The sequence below is a fragment of the Polypterus senegalus genome, chromosome 2 (assembly GCF_016835505.1).
Source record: "Polypterus senegalus isolate Bchr_013 chromosome 2, ASM1683550v1, whole genome shotgun sequence".
In the NCBI taxonomy this organism is placed as follows: Eukaryota; Metazoa; Chordata; class Cladistia; order Polypteriformes; family Polypteridae; genus Polypterus; species Polypterus senegalus.
The window spans coordinates 176,205,508-176,227,359 of NC_053155.1; the positions used below are offsets into that span (position 1 = coordinate 176,205,508).

The following is a 21,852-nucleotide window of genomic DNA, read 5'->3' on the forward strand; positions in this document are numbered from 1 at the left end:
AACACACCCCAAAACAACTCCCCCAAAAGTCCAGGCCTCTACTCAATGCCTCTTTCTTCAGGCTGCTTCCACTCCTCTCCAACAAGACTTGGTCCTCTCCTCACCCAGCTCCAGCCACTGAATGGAGGGAGGTGGCCCCTTTTATCTATACCCGGACTTGCTCCGGGTGCCTCCCGATTAGCTTCCACCGGCACTCCCCAGTGTGGCAAAAGTACCAGCTGCGCACCCAGAAGCACTCCAAGTGTCCCTGGTCTTCTTCCCCCCAGCACTTCCGGGTGTGGTGGAAATGCTGAGGGCCAGGGCTCCTCAGGCATTGGGGCGCCCCCTGGTGGTAACCACGGGCCAAAATAGGGTTGAGCTTCTAAGCTCTGTTCCCATGGTCCCCAAAGCCACCGGGGCGGTTGCCCCCTCGTGGTCTGGAGGAGGCGTAAGCCCTCCTCCGGTCCTCCTGGGCGTCCCAGCTGGGTAGCACCCCCAGCCACTCGCCACACTATGTATACCTGCACACTAGACTGCCTGGACCTCTTAATCCTACTCTCTCTTTATTTTTTGCATTGCCCTTGTATGCTGCATCATATTTGATCATTTTATATTTTATTTTCTCATAATTTACCTTTTGTATTCTGTGTTGCTCTTGATATCAAGAGTACAACTACATACTATATTAATGAACCTGGCCAATAAAATGAATTCTGATTCTGATTAAACTGCCTTTCATTAAAGATCTCAGTACCTCTTTTGTTCTTTGATCTATCAGATTAACAAATATAACATATGCATAGTCGTTTAAGAACATTAGGTCTGCTTGAGTACAGATTTCTGTATGACTGATTTGGATTTTTTTAGCTGTGTATTTGCTACCTTCAAATTATTGTAATTATTGGTTTACTTTGTTTAAATTTTTTGTTATGTCTCTTCCATGGACATATGACAATAACCAAACATAAACCTTTCTGAGCATATAAATAAAATATTTTATTTTGACTTCCATTTATACAATGCATACAGTAAGTCATCTGCTTGGGATATAAACAATTAATTCTAGGAACATTTCCTTTTTCACTAAGACACATGGCATAAAATGAAATGCACCTTGGTTGCTATGGTAATCTTTCAAGTAATGAAGTCAACACTGCACTGAATATGCTTAATAGAATTTCTCAACACATGTCTTAGATTAGCTATTCCATGATGTTACTGGTATCATTTGGGAAAGGAAATGCATTAGTCTGCAGAATGACCCTGCTTCACAGTAACTCAATGTAGAAGGGTTAATAAAGAGACAAAATCAAATAAACATGGTCTATTATCAAGGAATTGCAAGTAAACTTCTTCCTTTTTTGTAGGTCAAGCATAAAGTACTAACCCAATTAAGCACTACTAAACAATGTAATAATGTGTACAAAAATGTAACTCACGTTTGCATTTCTATTTTCACCATTGATGATTTATGTTACGAATGTTCAACAAGGGGTGCTCAAATTACTGTGCCTGCATAAGTAGAGCTTAGCTCGTGCCATGTCAGACAAGTGAAATCATTACCGATCCACATTGGTGCAACAATGTTCTTTAAAGTCATATATTTTACAAACTTCTCATTTTACAAACCTACTGTACATTATACTTATGTCCTAGGTGAGGGATGAGACAAAGAGTGGTTCAACCAAACCTCCTATGAAGAACAAAAACCTTGGACGATGTTTTCCCTCGCCCAGACACGGGTCACTGGGGCCCCCCTCTAGAGCCAGGCCTGGAGGTTAGGCTCGATGGGGAGCGCCTGGTGGCTGGGCCTGCACACATGGGGCTCGGCCGGGCACAGCCCGAAGAGACAATGTGAGTCCCCCTTCCCATGGGCTCACCACCTGTAGGAGGGGTCAAGGAGGTCGGGTGCAGTGTGAGTTGGGTGGTGGCCGAAGGCGGTGACCTTGGCGGTCCGATCCTTGGCTACAGAAGTTTGCTCTTGGGACGTGAAATGTCACCTCTCTGAAGGGGAAGGAGCCTGAGCTAGTGCGCAAGGTCGAGAGGTTCCCGCTAGATATAGTCGGGCTTACCTCGACGCACAGCTTGGACTCTGGACTCCTTGAGAGGGGCTGGAATCTCTACCACTCAGGAGTTGCCCCCGGTGAGAGTCGCAGAGCAGGTGTGGGCATACTTATTGCCCCCCGACTTGGAGCCTGTACATTGGGGTTTACCCTGGTGGACGAGGGGGTAGCCTCCCTCCGCCTTCGGGTAGGGGGATGGGTCCTAACTGCTGTTTGTGCATGTGCGCCAAAAAAATGTTTGGAGTACCCACCCTTTTTGGAGTCCCTGGAGGGGGTGCTAGAGGGCATACCTTCTGGGGACTCCCTCGTACTGCTGGGAGATTTCAATGCTCATGTGGGCAATGACAGTGAGACCTGGAAGGGCATGATTGGGAGGAATGTCCGCCCCCCCTCTCCCCAAACCCCCTCCCCGTTCTGAAGCCGAGCGGTGATTTGTTATTGGACTTCTGTGCTCATCATGGATTGTCCATAACGAACACCATGTTCAAGCATAGGGGTGTTCATATGTGAACTTGGCACCAGGACATCCTAGGCCTCAGTTCGATGATTTGTGGTCGTGTCATTGGACTTGCAGCCACATGTCTTGGACACTCGGGTGAAGAGAGGGGTGAAGCTATCAACTGATCACCACCTGGTGGTGAGTAGGCTTCGATGGTCGGGGAGGATGCCGGTCAGGCCTGGTAGGCCCAAACGTGTTGTGAGGCTCTGCTGGGAACATCTGGCAGAGTCCCCTGTCAGAAGCAACTTCAACTCACACCTCTGGCAGAACTTCGACCACGTCCCGAGGTAGGTTGGGGGACATCGAGTCTGAATGGGCCATGTTCCTTGCCTCTATTGTTGGGGCGGCTGACTAGACCTGTGGCCGTAATGTGGTCGGTGCCAGTCGTGGCGGCAATCCCTGAACCCGTTGGTGGACACCGGCAGTGAGGGATGCCGTCAAGCTGAAGAAGGAGTCTTACCGGACCCTTTTGTCCTGTGGGACTCTGGAGGCAGCTAATAGGTTCTGGCAGGCCAAGCAGAATGAGGCTTCAGTGGTTGCTGAGGCAAAAACTCGGGCGTGGGGGGAGTTGGGGGAGGCCATGGAGAACGACTTTCGGATAGCTTCGATTAGATTCTGGCCCACCGTCCGGCGACTCAGGAGGGGGAAGCAGTGCAATGTCAACACTGTATACGGTGGGGATGGTGCGCTGCTGACCTTGACTCAGCGCGTTGTGGGTCAGTGGGGGAAGCACTTTGAAGACCTCCTAAATCCCACTAACATGCCTTCCAATGAGGAAGCAGAGCCTGGGGACTCTGAGGTGGGATCCAGGCTCTGGATGTTGTACAACTGTCTTGGTTGACAAATCTCTGCAACATTGCATGGAAATCGGGGAATGGCAGACCGGGGTGGTGGTCCCCCTCTTTAAGAAGGGGACCGGAGGGTGTGTTCCAACTACAGAGGGATCACATTCCTCAGCCTCCCTGGAAAAGTCGATTCAAAGGTTCTGGAGAGGAGGGTCCATCGGACAGTCAAACTTCGGATTCAGGAAAAACTGTGTGGTTTTCATCCTGGTCGCGGAACAGTGGACCAGCTCTATATCCTTAGCAGGGTCCTGGAGGGTGCATGGGAGTTTGCCCAACCAGTCTACATGTGTTTTGTGGACTTAGAAAAGGTGTTCAACCTTGTCCCTCGGGGACTCCTGTGGGGGGTGCTCTGGGAGTATGCTGTACTGGACCCCTTAATAAGGGCTGTTTGGTCCCTATACAACCGGTGTCAGAGCTTGGTCCGCATTGCCGGCAGTAAGTCAAACCCGTTTCCAGTGAGAGTTGGACTCCGCCAGGGCTGCCCTTTGTCACCAATTCTGTTCATAACTTTTATGGACATAATTTCTAGGCGCAGCCAGGGCATTGAGGGGGTCGGATTTTGTGGACTCAGGATTGGGTCACTGCTTTTTGCAGATGATGTGGTCCTGTTTGCTTCATCAGGCCGTGATCTTCAGCTCTCTCTGAATCAGTTTGCAGCTGAGTGTGAAGCAGCTGGGATGGGAATCAGCAACTCTAAATCCAGACCATGGTCAAAAATGAGAAGAACTGTGGATCAAAAAGTACTTTTCACCAGAGCCAAAACACAATCAAAGATTTGTAGTCAATATAACTAGAGCAGAAACTCATTAACAAGTAAATTCATAAGTAAATAGTCATATCACAGTGGCTCAAGGATTTATCTGTTGTGACAGACGGCTGGGACCCATGCCCGGCCGGGATGCCCCTTTGGCACTGAATCTGGGGGAACTGCCATGAGCTGTATACTACGTCCTCCTGGGTTACATTGGGGCCACAATCCTGGAACACCAGAGCTCAGTCAGGGGGAGCTGCATGGCTTTCTGAGCCCATCTGGGTGGTGATGCTGCCATACCCAGAAGTGCAGCCTGAAGTAGGTCAATGAGCACCTAGAGCACTTCTGGGTGGGCTATAAGAGGACCCTGCAGCCACTACTCGAGGCACCAGAGTTGGGTGGAGGAGGAGGACAAAGCTGCTTGGGAGGAGTAGAGGAAGAAGAGTGCGTTTTTTTCTTTTGTGTGTGTTTTGGGGACTGTGTAGAGCCCGTGGGACACAGGGAAGATGTGCCCCACAGCTGAAAAAAAATAAATCCTTTGTTTCATTTTTACGTGCCTCGGTTATCTGACTGTGTCGGGTCAACGCCTATATAGCGCCTTTGCAACACTGTCAGACTCGATTGTATACTCTGTTACCTATTTGAAGTTGCAAATGAGAGTCACATGGCGAATTCCAGGAAGGATTACCATGAAAACTGCCAGTGAATAAACATAGCAGTGCCCATATTGAAAAGAAAAAGGTGTTACAATAAAATGCCAATAAATTACAAACTTTGTCAAAGTTCATTATAGACAAAAATATGCATCATATTCTACATCTCCTAGTCTCAAATCATCAGAAACAATATATAACTTGCCATAATTTTAGCAATAATTTAAAAAATACTTTTAAAATTTACAGATGAATTGTTTCTGTTGTAGCTACTGTTCAATAAAAAGATTTCTTGGAAACAGCATGTTATTGTGGTAGCGGTCTTTAGAAAGACTTCTTTGGTTCATCTGAGCCAACATGGTCAAAAATTCCAAAAAGCTTCAAAATAGCTCAACATAACTCTGTAATGCTGGCAAAACAAAATAAAAGAAAGCAAAACAAAGGGACAGAAGCACAGAATGTAACTAGTGTTCAAAACAATTTGCAAAATGTGCATACTAAGGGGACAAAATGCTAACAATAAAAACAATAAAACAATGTCACAAGGATAACACATGGCTCTCTAAAACAGCTCAAAAAAGTTGATAGCTTCTCTTGTGCTTCTGTCTTGAAATAGTTTGCTTATTAATTCATCCTGATCTCTAGAACTTTTTCTTTGGGGCATGTTTATTTTTTATTAGTGTTTTGAAACATCAGGAACTTCGTTTCACTTTCATGTTCTATAGCAGTTCTGATTTAAGGCTTATTAATTTATTTTTTCATTATTATTTTAAAATTACAAGCCAGTAATTTGGGCACTGCCATTTTGGGTATTCATTGTTAAGGCTACTACTCACTGCTAAGGGGCATGGACCCAGAAGGTACTTCATTATAATCATGTACTTTCTCCAATATTTAAACTGCGGCCACACAATACTCTGCATACTAGCTTGTGGTTAGCAGTGGTGGCTGGTGAAAAAAATTTGGACGGGGCACGATTTTTGGGGGGATAAATTGAAGCAGCACTTACTGTATCCATTATATAGTGCCTTTCACATCTATCTATTATATAGTGACATTCATATCTATCTATTATCTAGTCATTCCACATGCTGTTGTGGTCCTCATCATAGTGCCAATACACATCCTGGCCAGTCCAGTACCAGACCCATAGGACCTTTTCCACCATGCTGTCCAAACTGATGCCAGTTTTCCAATTTCTACTGTGCTTCAAAATTTTCAGTCCATGATATCCCCAGTCCACTTATGGTTCCCATAACTTGCCCTATAGATGTGGAAAGGAACAGGTGCATCTGCACCCAAATTTTATAATACACTCTCTCTAAATTCCCCAGACCTCTGCCAATTTGCCCATTTTCCCATTCTGTCAAAACCCACTTTATATTACAAGCCCAGCTCTGTAATCTTCCATTAGCATGCACTTCTGTCTGTCCTATAAAAAACACATCCATAGCATAAGTTCAATCTAAATCTTATTGTGCCTCTGCTAATAGTGCCCAGTCCTTGGCCATTTCCACTGTACTCTATAAATCCACATCATACAATCACTAGTCCTCTGATTTTTCTCAAGTCTTACATCCTAGTTTATCATTTACCTCACTCATAGAGTGATTTCCACCCTAATTTTATTCTACACTTGCTCCCGGTCTGACCAGTCTTATGCAGGTTTTCCAGGCTACCTCTCACCTCGGCACAAATTCACACTGCAAGATGCACAGACCCACCACATCTTAAAACATAACTCGCCCCCAACCTGTCTTGTGGTACCCCCACAGGATAAGTCCAACCTAAATTTTATTCTGCTTTTAAATAACATAAATTTTGTTCTCTGTTCCTTCAGGCCTGAAAATCTATCAATTAATAAGACTGCCAAAAAACTTTGCCTCATATTATTGTCTGTATCAATGTATCTCATACACTTGCTCAAATGCCAGAAGTGGCAGGACTGGAGAAGTCGGTTAAAAAGGAGCTCAGAGATCAGCATTCAAAGACATGGAACTTAGTGAGCACTTTGGTGGCATCTACAAGCTGCTTCTCCCTTTTGCCCGACCCTCTCTGCCTCAGAGGCAAATCCAATGCCCACTGTCCACCAGTGCTATAAGGCTCACTGACAAACACACACCCAGGGCAGCTGGACATTAGCAACCTAAAGACGCATCTGAATTGCACTAAGTGCTGTGTCTGCAACATAGCAATCATGGAGCTGCTTTTATACCAGCTTCTCCAGGTAGACCTATCCTCCTCAGACAGGTCTCAACCACTTGCAGAGCTTGTCCCTCACAGGTTCAGACCCAAGTGCACTACACTGTTATTTGCAGAGCACAACTGGGTAGCACTTACCGCATGCCATTGTGACATGGCACGCTGGTTGAAAAACTTGGGTCTTGATGACGTAGCTACTTTCTTGCCACTTACATTTTTTAGAAGGATGTTTCAGGTCTCAAACCCTCGTTGCTGCCCAGAACGCTTTCACTTTTTGAAACAGCAAACAGAGAAAGCAAAAAAAGGCATTACTTACAACACATCCAGTTAGCCAACTCTGTTTGTCATAACAAGAGTGGAAAAAGTCCATAAGTAAGGTCGTCCTTGTTGACTTGTCTGCTGCTGAATTCTTAAATGAAGTTGGTCTGGCCCAAGCATTTATGAATGGATGTTTCATTAAAGAAATATACCAAATTTTCTTTGATTTCTGAAGTTCCACTTGAAGTTGCCATCACCATAAAGTCATGCTCACTCTTATGTTAATGGTGAATGTGAACTGTAAACCATTGATGTGAACTTGAAATAGTACATCAATGATTTTCCAATCACATTAGATAAAAAAAAATAAAACAATACTAATGTGGGTGTGTCTGGGGTACAGAAAGCTATATTCAGTAAGTACAATGCACATTACTTAGCGTTTAATTTGTCGGCCACTTTTTGCCAGCCATCTTTTCTGGTTTGGGCTGCTTTTGCAGTATTATCCCTTGCGCATATTAAATCTTGAAATTCTTCATATCCTTCAAATAAAAGGCCCTGCTCCGCTTCTGTGAAAATAAATGCGCCCGTTGTTTCATCATTTTGTTACAGCCTATCAAAGACTTGCTGATCATGTTTTCTAGACTCAATATATATGGACTTTTCAATCAGCCCACGGGTCCTCAATCACGGTCCAGGAGAGCCGCAGTGGCTGCAGGTTTTTGCTCCAACCCAGTTGCTTAATAAAAAGCACTTATTGCTAAAGTAACACTTCTGCTTCACTTTAGTGATTTTGAGCCCTTATTGCTTAATTTTGTCTTAAACAGCTATTTTAATTGCTCCTTATTATCAATAATATGCAAATGACAAGAGAGAGCAGCATTTCTCCATTTAGCTTATTTACATTTACACCTGTGTGTATTTATCTGCACTATTGGGTTTAATTAAATACTTGGAAGAAAAATGAAGAGAAAAAAGTGAAGGACTGAGAATTACTCGTCCATTTTAGCCTTCAAATCATTTGCATGATAGAAAGGGAAAGAAAATCTAGGATATGAGAATGACCTGACATAGCAACCTGAGTTAATTTAATTTCATAGCTTGTTAGTGCTTTATTGGCAAGAATTGCTTTCTAATTAAGCAACCAGGTCAGAACAAAAACCTGCAGCCACTGCGGCTCTCCAGGACTGAGATTGAGGACCCCTGAGCTTGACTAATCTACTACACGGCTACGTTTGAAAAACTGACTTATCCCAGATGAGTTTCACCGGCATTCATTCATCCAAGATGAGGCATCTGATCTCAGATGATTTAAGTGACGTACGGAAAATACCTCCCTGGTGTCTATCATACAATATCTGAAAATAAAGAAAGATGAAGGACTCAGGAATATCAATCTCCTCAGGACCCCAAAACATTTTAACAGTGCTCTTAGAAAGAGAACATCAACAATTTCAGAAATGTCTGCTAATGCACCACAAGAGCAGCAATAAGCCACGAAATTAAAGAATGGGTGTAATTAATGACAAGAATCCACGCCTAATTATGGAGCTGGTTGAAGTGAAATTAGTTAGAGTTTGAGGCCCTGACTTCGTTGGTCTTCTGTTGGCTCCCTCAATTCACATTTCATTTCTGTTTGGGTGCAATTTAAGGAAATAAATGAAGCAATTAAGAGGAATGAAGAAGAAATTCAGGGGAAGAAATCTGAAAAAAGCAATTCAATTAAAATTAATTCATAAGAAGTTAATTAGCAGCACAAGCAGGGCAGGGTTAGAATGAAAACCTGCAGCCATGGTAGTCCTCCAGGACCGGACTTGGCAACCCCTGAATTAAAGGGCAGCCTTAGGTCACTTGCTTGCCAAAAGATCAAGGACTTTCCTACACTCTCATTTAGTTGGTGCCCTTCACCTAGGAAATATAGGTATTCATACACATTCGTACAAATTGGAATCAATTTTGAATGGATGTTGACAAGTACTGACATTAGGCATGTTGTGCAAATAAATTTATTTCATGATTATCTTGCATTACCTAATTAATTTGAGTCAAATTTTAAAATATTCTGGGGAGGAGGGATGCCCCAGCACCCCACATTGAAAACCACCACTAGCGGTTAGCCTCTCTAAAACATTTGATAAAATTGTAATTTAATAAGATTCTCTATAAAATACCAGTGCTTTGACAATTCGACTATTGAATGTTTCACCTTCATAATTGTTTTTTTATTTTTTATTTATTTTTTTTTTGTTTTGGCTATGACACATTATTGTCTGAATAAGACAAGAGTAATTTGTATAAATGTAAATTACAAAATTGTTTTCTGGTTATGAAAACCTGTTTTGTTTTTTGACAAATGTTTAATCTCCCAGTCCACTTTGCTTATCTTTGCCTGCCAAGTTCAGTCCTGTGGCAGTACAGCTTCTGAGCGCCTTTAATGGAAAAAATGGTACACATGATGTCACACACTGCTGCACATACAATTCACACTAATAAGTTAATGCAAGCCCAACCTTCGGCAACATAAGTGAGACAATAATTGCCTGAGAAATGTCTTGAATGCACACAATTTTTTGAAACCAAAAGACTGGAGACCACCACCTAGATTAAACAGTAGGAACATAAAACTTACAAATGATAAAAAAAAAACTGACTTTGAACCAGACAGCTAATTCTTGCTTTTGAAGGGCAACCGGCATTATGGTTAGTCAAAAAAGGCATTTATTCTGTTTATTGTTGATTAATTTTGTCATGCTTGCATAAATTAATTCTTAGGGACATTCTTTTCTTCAGTTTTTGACATCATAAGAAAAACGATACAACCATATATTGTAAATCAGATTTTTATCTATGGCTATGTGCTATCCAGGGCCTGCCAATGCTATTCAAATAATTTAGCAAAAAAAAAAAATTCAACTGCAAAGCATCTGTTGTTTGTATTTTGGTGTATGATATGTAAATTACCCCTCTTACCTGAGAAATGTACAGCAGACTCCAGATGTATTAGAGCAATGTCACTGTCTTTTGTTCTTTTATTATAATGCGGGTTCATGAAAATGTTGTCAATCTGACACATAACTGTCTGTGGATATGTTAAATTAAGCTGAGTGTGAAGTCCAATGACTGCTTTCCATTTTGAATGATCGAAGCTTCTCCTAAAATAAATCATAAAAGCACATAGTTTAATATTTGCATGACAGCTAACTACTACAAAATTCATATTTATTAATTCATAATTAATACATCAGTATAATGTTTAGCTGAATTCTGGTCAATTGAATTGTGAGCAATAATGCATTTACATTTATACAAATTACACTTGTCTAATTCAGATTATGAGCAAATTATAACCAGGAATTTATCTACACTTTGCTAGCTGCTATTAAAGCCTGCAACCTTACGGTATTCAAATACCAGAATTGAATGTTGCCGTGTAATACATAAATGTAATTTTATAAGAAAAATAAAAATAAAGTGAAAACAATTACTTTAATAATTCAGAAACAGGTACTTAGTAAGAGCTGTGTTCTTATTTTAGTAATAACCTACAGGTGCAAAATCAAAGCTTCCTTTTGGTGCTCAACAACGACACTAAACAGCCTACTTAGAAACTCTGAAAAAGTATTTTCTTGGTGATCCTTTTCGGATACTCTGCCCTAATGTAAATACCATCAACCTTGAATCTGACCCATGAATATGATTACACACACTTTCAGGCAGAAATTGCCCCAGTGCAAATGAGCTCCAGTCTATTCCCAATTATTTTTTATCTTTTCTTAATCTGCTGCACATCAGCAGTACAGTTACTGTCTACACATTCATATTTATTTATACAGTTGGTCCATAAATATTTGGACAGAGACAACTTTTTTCTAATTTTGGTTCTGTACATTACCACAATGAATTTTAAATGAAACAACTCAGATGCAGTTGAAGTACAGACATTCAGCTTTAATTCAGTGGGTTGAACAAAAAGATTGCATAAAAATGTGAGGCAAATAAAGCATTTTTTAACACAATCCCTTCATTTCAGGGGCTCAAAAGTAATTGTACAAATTAAATAACTGGAAATAAAATGTTCATTTCTAATACTTGGTTGAAAACCCTTTGCTGGCAATGACAGCCTGAAGTCTTGAACTCATGGACATCACCAGATGCTGGGTTTCCTCCTTTTTAATTCTCTGCCAGACCTTTACTGCAGTGGTTTTCAGTTACTGTTTGTTTGTGGGCCTTTCTGTCCGAAGTTTAGTCTTCAACAAGTGAAATGCATGCTCAATTGGGTTAAGATCAGGTGACTGACTTGGCCATTCAAGAATTTTCCACTTCTTTGCTTTAATAAACTCCTGGGTTGCTTTGGCTGTATGTTTTGGGTCATTGTCCATCTGTATCATGAAACGCCCAATCAATTTGACTGCATTTAGCTGGATTTGAGCAGACAGTATGTCTCTGAACACCTCAGAATTCATTCGGCTGCTTCTGTCCTGTGTCACATCATCAATAAACACTAGTGTCCCAGTGCCACTGGCAGCCATGCACGCCCAAGCCATCACACTGCCTCCACCTTGTTTTACAGATGATGTGGTATGCTTTGGATAATGAGCTGTTCCATGCCTTCTCCATACTTTTTTCTTGCCATCATTCTGGTAGAGGTTGATCTTGGTTTCATCTGTCCAAAGAATGTTTTTCCAGAACTGTGCTGGCTTTTTTAGATGTTCTTTAGCAAAGTCCAATCTAGCCTTTCTATTCTTGAGGCTTATGAGTGGCTTGCACCTTGCAGTGCACCCTCTGTATTTACTTTCATGCAGTCTTCTCTTTATGGTAGACTTGGATATTGATATGCCTACCCTGGAGAGTGTTGTTCACTTGGTTGGCTGTTGTGAATGGGGTTTCTCTTCACCCTGGAAATGATTCTGCAATCATCCACCACTGTTGTCTTCCAAGGACGGTCTTATTGCATTGCTGAGTTCACCAGTGCTTGCTTTCTTTCTCAGGATGTACCAAACTGTAGATTTTGCCACTCGTAATATTGTAGCAATTTCTCAAATGGGTTTTTCTGATTTTGCAGCTTAAGGATGGCTTCTTTCACCTGCATGGAGAGCTCCTTTGACTGCATGTTGTCTGTTCACAGCAAAATCTTCCACATGCAAGCACCACACCTCAAATCAACTCCAGCCTTTTATCTGCTCAATTGATAATGACATAACGATGGACTTGCCCACACCTGCCCATGAAAATAGCCTTTGAGTCAATTCTCCAATTACTTCTGAGCCCCTGAAATAAAGGGATTGTGTTAAAAAAATGCTTTAGCTGCCTCACATTTTATATGCAATCTTTTTGTTCAACCCATTGAATTAAAGCTGAAAGTCTGCACTTCAACTGCATCTGAGCTGTTTCATTTAAAATTCATTGTGGTAATGTACAGAACCAAAATTAGAAAAAAGTTGTCTCTGTCCAAATATTTATGGACCTAACTGTACACTTGAGAAGTTAATGGAAGTTTAAAACGATCGGTGACTATCTCATTTTATGTTTCTTCCTATAGTAATAAATAGACTGATTTGGCTATACTAATTGTTTTTTTTTTATATCTGTTATGACCTATTTGAAAATATAGAATATTTTAAAAACCATGTAAAATCACGGTAACTAGCTTGATCCTTTCATTACGCTGTTGACAGCTTTTCAGTCAGCTAATGAAAATATTCAGTTTCATAACCTCCTTATCTCATTCTGGTTAGTGAAGCACCATTGCTAAAGACTACTTAAAGTACACAAAACACTAACCTGCCCTGCTCTGAATGAAAGGCTGGATACTCACAAAGCCTAATATGCCAGACACATTTCATGGTGTCATATTAACTGCTTGTACTTCAAAACTATAGAAAAAACAAAGAAACTTCACATTGAGGGGCTTCAGCCCAAATTCAGACTTAAACCAAAACACTCACTATAGGATGCCACGCTCCCACAATAAAGTGTACTTTAATGAACTAAATGAATCCTGGGATTCAAGGAAAGTTCATATACACACAATTGAAAAAGCTTCTAGTGCCCACAGTCCTTCTCATTAGTGTTGGGGGTAGATTACTTCTTTGCTAAAAACCTTGTTGCAGAGGTTTTATTGTTCTAATCTATGAGTGGCTGAAAATAAAGTAATGCAAATAGCATGAGAGAAAGCAATAATTCTATCATAACACATACAGGAAAAACTTTTTTATTCAAGAAAAATAACATGCAAAAAGGATTCTTCAGAAATCATGCAAAATAAAAATAAAGATTACCCATAAACACAGTGAGCTGCTGTTACCAGCCATTTCTTATTTAAAAGTGAAGCTCCACAGATATGTTTGCCATTAAAATACAGAGAAACTACCCAAGGCCATGCACCCTCCTTGGCATTGCTGCCCCCAACTATCCTGCCATCAGATTTCATGAAGACCTTTCTGGTTCCACATTCTGAAAAAGAAACAAGCACAGATAAAAAAATATGAATGAATTATCTCTCTCTTTCACCTGTTTCATAAATACTCATTTTCTATTACAGAGTTGTAGAAAGGTTTTTCCTTATCCTGTCAGAATGTGGAACAAACCTAATCCAGATCAGGCTGAAAGACTATTATAGCCCACTCTCACTCACACTCAGCCAACAGCATCACCATGCAGACCAGGGGCAGAACAGACATTATCCAAATAGACCATGACATGGCCAGGAACTGAAACAAATCCCTGGAGCTGTGAGGCAATGGCACAAACAGTTGCACCAGTGCTGTCCATGGAGGATATACAAGCAGATTAGATTAGTAGACATGCTGGATCTGTCTCGTGGGCTTTCATTTTTTGAGCGTTTCCCCTTTGGGAGAATTAGTGTCGTGCACATCCACCCATTAATCATTGAACCCAATTAATCAAATATACTGGATGGCTCTTACAAAATTACCAAAGAAATGAGGAATAGTAAAAAGACTGTTCAGATGAATGATAAAAAAATTAAACAAACAAAAAACAAAATCACAGCTATAATATACGTCACCTCTTTTTGTACATTGCAGATGAATGATGGATCTGTTGTTACATGTAGTACTGCAAAAAAGAACAAGTGTTTTAAACTCATATTGACTAATATCAAAGGCCATATATTATTTAAATGTCCCCTACCATCCCTTTAAGTAGTTTTTCAACCACAAAGCTAGACATTTCCCTTTGGAATTCATGTTCCATTCTGTTCTGTAAATGCTATTTCCTTTAAGTAGAGGCAGCTGCTCAGAGTCATTACTTAAATGGGGTTCATTTGTTAATGGTGGACACAGAGACCCCTTTAACAAAATTGCCTTACAATTACATTTGATCTTTGTGATAGAGCTGAGGGTGACATACTGTTAATTCAGTGATCACAGAGCCAAAAATGCAATTAGGAAAGTAAACGTAGAATTGCTTTTATGTCTTAAAAATCATTTCAGACTATACACTATTGTAAAACCAAATAAAGGAAAGCAAATAATGGTTCATCTATGGATCTCTTGTTCTTTTATATAATTTTGTGCAACAAATGTTAAGAAGCAGGCTTGTTTAATAGCTGGATGAGGTCCAAATAGATCAATACTTGAGTTATCTTAAACTATAAAGCAAACATAGACAAAACATTATGAGTCCTTTAGCTTTTACCATGAATCACTGAGGACCACTCAATAAAATCATGTCACTTTTTAAATACATATTACATTCGAAAAAAAAAAAAAAACATACTTCATTATTTCTTTTAGATATAAACAAAATGAGAAGAAAAGTTGCCTTCAACTGTACATGCAAAGTACTGCACTTCCATTTTAGGTACAGAATAAATTCATTGTGGGTAAAAAGAAACAACATTTGCAATAAATGTTATTACATCTATATACAAAATAATTAAAAAATGTAAACAATCAAATAAAAGACACTGATTTAATTTCTGCATAAAACAATAAACTAGTATAAAAACAAATGTACTTTATAATGGTTTGAATTTAAAACTTTTATATATGACAGAATACCTTTCTGCACTTACCCTTCAATGATTATAATGGAAAATGTGGGATCAGAAAACAAATGAACCAACACTCTGATAATAATGGATTTTTTATTAATATAGTGCATTTTGAAAGCCAAAGTACCTAAATACTAAAATCAGATTTAAAATGTTAACAAATACAGACAGCAAGCAAAAAATCCATCCGAACACCGATTTTCTGAACCAGTGTATTACATTATAGGGTCATATGGGCAGAGACTATCCTAATGGCATTAACTAGAAATGCTTTGTATTTTTTTCACTGCTAGTCATCAAAGGATACACCAAGTGGCGTCTGAATCCTTTTGTTCTCACAAACAATCAGCTCGGCATCCTGATAACATACCCTACTCCCAAAGCCAGAGAGCCTAAAACGCCCTGACTGATTGTGTTTGGGATATTTCCAGATGGGCTTAAAGTGGAGAAGGACAAACAAACTGTAATTGCCTTTACAACATTATTGGCACGCAGACTTATCTTGCTCAATTGGAAGAATCCTAACTCACCTATACTAAGTCACTGGGTACGTGATGTTGTTATACTATTTGAAACTGGTAAAAGTCTAATTCGCACTTAGAGGATCTGTACAAAACTTTTTCAAAACCTGGCAGGATCTAATCAATAACATTTAAGAAAAGGCATTTAAATTTAGGAAGCAGGTTTTCTCCCATCTTTTACTCCATTTATCTTTATTCATTTATTAATTTATCTATTTACTTATTTCACTGGCATAAAGTTTTACACTGCTGGCCTAGCTCTCTTTCTCTGGGGTGGGGGTTGATTTGTTCAGAACCTTTTTTTTTTGTAAAACTTGAGTTATTTGTATGGAATATTATTTGATTTTAATAAAATCAAAACAATTATAAAAAATAATTAATTTCTTGGCACACAGCATATTATTTTAACTTTAAATCCTAGCATTATTTTCAGTTTTAAAAAAAAATTCCCAGGGTACACTGACAAAAACTGCTTTGGTATTTACTGTATTTACTATATTAGTGAAAAGCAAAAAAGATTTCAATCAGCTGGGCACATAAAATTTAAAAAAATATATAGATTTTTTTCTTATACAAATAAATTATAAAAACTGCAACCATGTTTCATGAAAAATGCAGATAAAAGGAAAGCCGTATGTCTAACTGATTTTAAAACTGTATGTCCATCCATCCATTATCCAACCCGCTATATCATAACTACAGGGTCACAGGGGTCTGCTGGAGCCATTCCCAGCCAACACAGGGCGCAAGGCAGGAAACAAACCCCAGGCAGGGCGAGCACACAGGCTCACTTGCAGTGTTTCCACAGACCCGACCATGTATGCAAATGCCAGAATGAACAATGGGATTTCTTTATGGACATGAAATGCTGGTACATGAATTAAATTACATATACCCATACTTACTGAATCACATACACATGGTTTTCTGGCAGATTTAAGAAAAACAACATCATTGCAGTTTCTGAATTGGAAAAAAGTTACAACTTCATTGGCATTTGCAAAGCATCTATTTAGAAAACATCAAGGAAGGATAAGAATAAACAATGCTAAATGGCATTAGCCACTGCACTTCTAGTGTAAGGCTAAAGGCACAAGCCAACTCTAGATTATATTTAGAATCAAATATACAGAAACCAAATTAAATTATTTAGAGTCAAATATACAGAAACCAAATTAAATAAAGACAGAAAACAAGGAACATACAATTAGAACAAACTGCCTAAAATAGGACTGGCAATTTGAAATTTTTAAAATATTAGTCCTGAGCACAGGGCATCCAACAGCTAAATCTATAGGCACTGAGGTTCTCTCTATCTATTCCATTACCCAAGCAAAATGGCATCATGGAAAGTTGTTAAAACACTTTAATAATTTTCTTTTACGAGATATTTCCTAACAGTACACACAAGCTGAGCATACTTTGTGGTTATCAGGAGATCCAGTTAGTGCTCCAGTGTTCCCTGACCACTGTTGTACTCTGTTGTTATCACTTAGGATAGGTGTTGCATCATATGTGGATACACAATCTGCAAACAAAAGCCTTTCCACCTTGCATGTTTAACCAGCATCACGAAGAGCAAGCAAGCACTTTTCTATGAGACATAGGCACTTATATACTATGTCTGCTGAGTTAAATTGGCTATTTCTTCATGTTCATTAAGGTAATTAAACGTTGGGGATCAGTCCACCACACTGCCACAGGTCTGGTTAGTTAACAGCAAAGAAGCCAGCAGGATAATATTTCAAGAATAAAACAGTGTTACTGTGCAACATAAACACTGTCAGTATCAGCAATCTCTATCTCTTGCTGTCTTCCATCACACGCTTCAGCATCACCGAGACCAAGCACTAGCAGCTGCTTTGGGGTTCCTATTCATACATTTTCTCCAAATACAGTATCTCTGCCCTATTTCACAAATCATATAACTACAGACATGTTTGCGGATGGAAAGGCAGCTGGCACTTAAGCATCTAACCCTGCTCATCCTGTGAAGAACTTGTAGACCACTATCTTGCCACCTCTGAAGAGTTACTGCATCTTCCAACTATTGTAATATTTTCACACAAATTTAGTAAAGAGTGTGATTTGTAAAACCATCATGTTTTTATAATTTATTTTCAGGGAGCCCTGACAATTTGGATTTTTAAGCTTTTACGGGGGTCTAAACTGTTAAATATGGACTCCCAGAGCCCTGGTACCCCAAATATTTTGTTCCTTATTTTTAAGCTCTTGCTGTTTTGCTCCCTAGTACACTCTCTTACTCCTCTGCAGTTCTAAAAGCTGTTTGGTCTTCTGTTTTAAAACATTTACCCTTATATAATCTTCTACTCATCCTTTCATAAGGCAAAACATTTTCTAAGCAGTACCAGTCACAGAATGAGAAATGGTAGACGGTATTTTATGTTTCTTGCTCTTCTTATCATGTGACTGCTACATGATTACTTAGCAATAGACACTGTTAAGATCAGCCTGGTATAAACTGCAGGCATAAAATGAGCTTACCCTACCAAAATCTGACAATTGATTGTTTCAAAAGAAGCCACTGTATCAGAACCAGCATAGCCAGGTTGTGCTACTTATTATAAAGTAAAGAGAACCTTGTTTGGTTCCAAAAAGGAAACAAAAGGAAAAAAAAGTCAAAGATTATCATTAAAGAATGAAAGAAGGCGTTTAGTCATCTTCATTACAATGATTTCACAAAAAAACGTATATAGCACATAAATTACAAAATGTAAAAGTCTGTCTTTAAGTACTCCCCATTTAATAAATACCACACATGATTTAAGGGATCCAAAGGTAACAAAGTGCTGAGTTTCACAATAATGAGACTGAAATCTGTTTAGAAATGTACAATATACTAAATCAAAAGGAGCGGCAAACACTTGAGCAGTTCAGAATAATTTATGCACCCTGACACCAAGAGAAAGTAGTACATTTCAAACCATAGAATAAATTGCTTAGTAATTCATTCAGATATTTCACTGGAGCACTGTCTTTACTATTTTGCGTTTAGACCTTGGATAAAGTTTCTTCAAGATGTGTAATTGGTGCGGTTTTTATATTATATGCAATGCTTCTAAAAGATAAGGAGCTGTTCACAAACAGGCCAGTGTACTAGTTAAGACTGTTAATAAAATTCTAGGTAAAAGAAGCACATTTATATTTGGCTAACATTTATGGCTTTTGTGACCTTATTTAAACCAATTAAATTTACTTTAAAACAGTTTTATATTGATTATCTAAAAGAAATAATATCAATCTAAGACATACAGTAAGTGAGTCACTGAAATGACTAGAGCACATTACCAAGCCCACAGAATACGGATAAAGGAAAGTAACACAGCATGTGTAAGTGATCTGTTGTTATACTGGATTTCGATAATGAAGAAGGACTTTTCCCAAAATATGATGCAGCTAGTAACAATAACTATGAAAAGTGTGAAATATTAAGGAGAGCAGGGCCACATGAAAAAGCCACACTGCCATCACATTTCTTAAAACGAAGCTGTTGAGCAAGCTCTCCATCTTAGCATATTACTAGACATCATTTTTTTATAAGCATGTAAAATTATGGTGGAAAAATACATTAAAAAGATTGACACTATAATTATTTACAGGAATGAATAATTATTTACAAAGAATGCAGTTCCTAATTATTTCAGTGGTCTTTTGACATTTTTGTTTATATAAAGCTAACAAATTTTCAGTTTTGAAGAGGATGAAGATCTTGTGAGAAAACAGTCACATTCTTTTCAGTTCTAAACTATTAACCTTTAGCTTCACTCTTCAAAGGGCTGCAATGGAAATTTCAACATTTTTACATATTCAGTATTTATAAATATTCTCTTGGTCACCAATTTGCAACAGCTACTACCTGCCTGTGCACAGGGTCAATGTGTGCTCCATATATTTTATTTTTATAATAATCATACTGCACTATACAAACTATATGCAGTGCTTTCAGGATGTTTTAAGAGCCCAAACCATGAGGCTGAAGGAACTGTCTGTAGAGCTAAAGCCAGCTGCCCAGCCAAACTGAGCAATTTGGGATGAAGAGCCTATTTAAGAGAAGTGACTAAGACACTGATGGTCACTCTGTCTGAGCTCCAGAGAACCAGAGTTGAAAAACTTGTAGAAGGGGAAGCACTACTGCAACACTCCACTAATCTGGGCTTTAAGGTAGAGAGACCAGATGACACATAAAATCCCCTTAGAGTTTGAAAAAAAAAAAACACTTAAAGTATTCTTAAGATATTAGAAGCAAGAAGTTCTGGTCTGATTAAACCAAGATTATACTGTTTAGGACTACACATCATGTCTATAGTAAACCAGGCACCTCTCACCCCTGCAAAATACCATTCCAGAAATGGACCAAGCCAGCTTCAGGCATTATGCTCTGTGGTTTGTTTTTCAGTGGCAGGAACTGGGACATTTATCAGGGTTGAGGGAGAGCTGAATGCCACAAAGTACAGAGATATCCTTAATGAACAGCTGTTCCTAAGAGTTCTGGAGCTCAGAATGGACTGAAGGTTTACTTTTCAACAGGACATTGACCCAAAGCACAAAGGATAAACAGCACAGGTGTGGCATAGGGTCAGCTCTGTGAATGTTCATGATTGGCATAGCCAGAGCCCAGACTTGAATCTAACTGAACATCTCCACAGAAAGACCTGAAAATAACTGTCTACCTCCAGTCTGACAGAGCTTGGTAGAAAATCTTTAAATACCAATGTGTGAAGCTTTTCATGTCATTCACGTCATTGGTGCACTGCCAAAACATGTGCTGCAGTGAGGTTGGAGCTAGATTGCAACATTCGCAAGTTGGATCTTCCCCAAATACATTTTGGACATTTTTAAAAATGATATATGTGATCTATGGAAGATTTTAAGTTGAATAAGGGAGTGCTTTGTGCATATGGAGCAAGAGAGTATTCTATGCATGGCTTCCTTACACATCTTTTCTGAGATTTTAAGTGAAAGATCCTTTTCCCACCTTACCCACGGCTCTTTGAAAGGAAAAGACTTTAATATGTTGTTATATATTATTGAGATGCTGTCTGAGTCTTCAATACTGATCAATATTTTTCTGGAATAGAAATGGATGGGATCCTTTAAGCAAAGTAGTGGACAAAATTGTGTTGATGGGAAGTTAAATTTAAAGCATAATTGTTCATAAGATGCAAAATCATTACAGTATCTATATACAAAGTGTTTTAAGACATTTTCTACAGATTAAATACTGTATAGTTTTGAGTGGTTAGAAAAAGGTGATTATCATTTAAAGGTGCAAGCTTCTCTCCACTGAAGTGCGTATTGTATTGGTTCCATATTCTGAGTGATTGATGGACAATTGGATTATTGGTATACTGATGAAAATTTGTATTTACTGTGGCACCATGCAGGGCATATAAAGAAATAAAGCAAGATTGTATCCCTATTGCAGACCATAAATGTGTATATTTATCAATTTGTGTCAATGTCCAGGCCTTCATAGCTTCTATATTTGGTAATAAAATTGAAAGTTAGGTAGTGCCTTGTTACCTTCTGCTTTAAGTCTTGGTAGAGTTGCCTTTTTAATGTGTGGACATCTAGAATTCCAAATAAATAAGGTCATAACTGTGTCTAATTTCTTAAAGAATGGTTTGTTAATGTAGGGATACTATGAAATAGATAAAGAAGCTTGGAAAAGATGCTCATCTTGGCAGTACTAATTCTCCCTGCTAATGTGACATGAAGGGTCTATATCTGTTCATATCTTGTTTGATTTTTTCCATGGTGATAGCAACATTTTTATATCATCTTTATATTTACTTATATAGAGTAGGTTTATCCATGCACATATATTTGGACCAAACCCAAATGTGTGCAATGTGGTGAAGGTAGTCCCATTCAACCATGTCAAATGCTTTTTTCTGTGACCAAAGATAATATGATCTCTTGTGTGTTAAATTTTATGGGATTGTATATTACATAAAACAGATGCCAAATATTTGAAGCTAAGTGTAGCCTTTAATAAATCCAGTTTGGTCTTGTGATATTACAGAATAAAGCACTTTATCCT

General features: G+C 39.0%; 1 protein-coding gene across 1 annotated transcript in view; it reads right to left on the bottom strand.

Annotated features, from left to right (window-relative positions):
• The window catches only part of tmprss15 (transmembrane serine protease 15), a 157,186-nt gene that overhangs the window by 11,459 nt on the left and 123,875 nt on the right, over window positions 1–21,852 (bottom strand). Inside the window, exons 21-23 of the mRNA XM_039746291.1 lie at window positions 21,333–21,379; window positions 13,529–13,703; window positions 10,221–10,402 (exon numbers count right to left, since the gene is read on the bottom strand). Of these exons, the coding sequence (XP_039602225.1) occupies window positions 10,221–10,402; window positions 13,529–13,703; window positions 21,333–21,379 (404 nt within the window). The remainder of the gene's footprint in view (window positions 1–10,220; window positions 10,403–13,528; window positions 13,704–21,332; window positions 21,380–21,852) is intronic.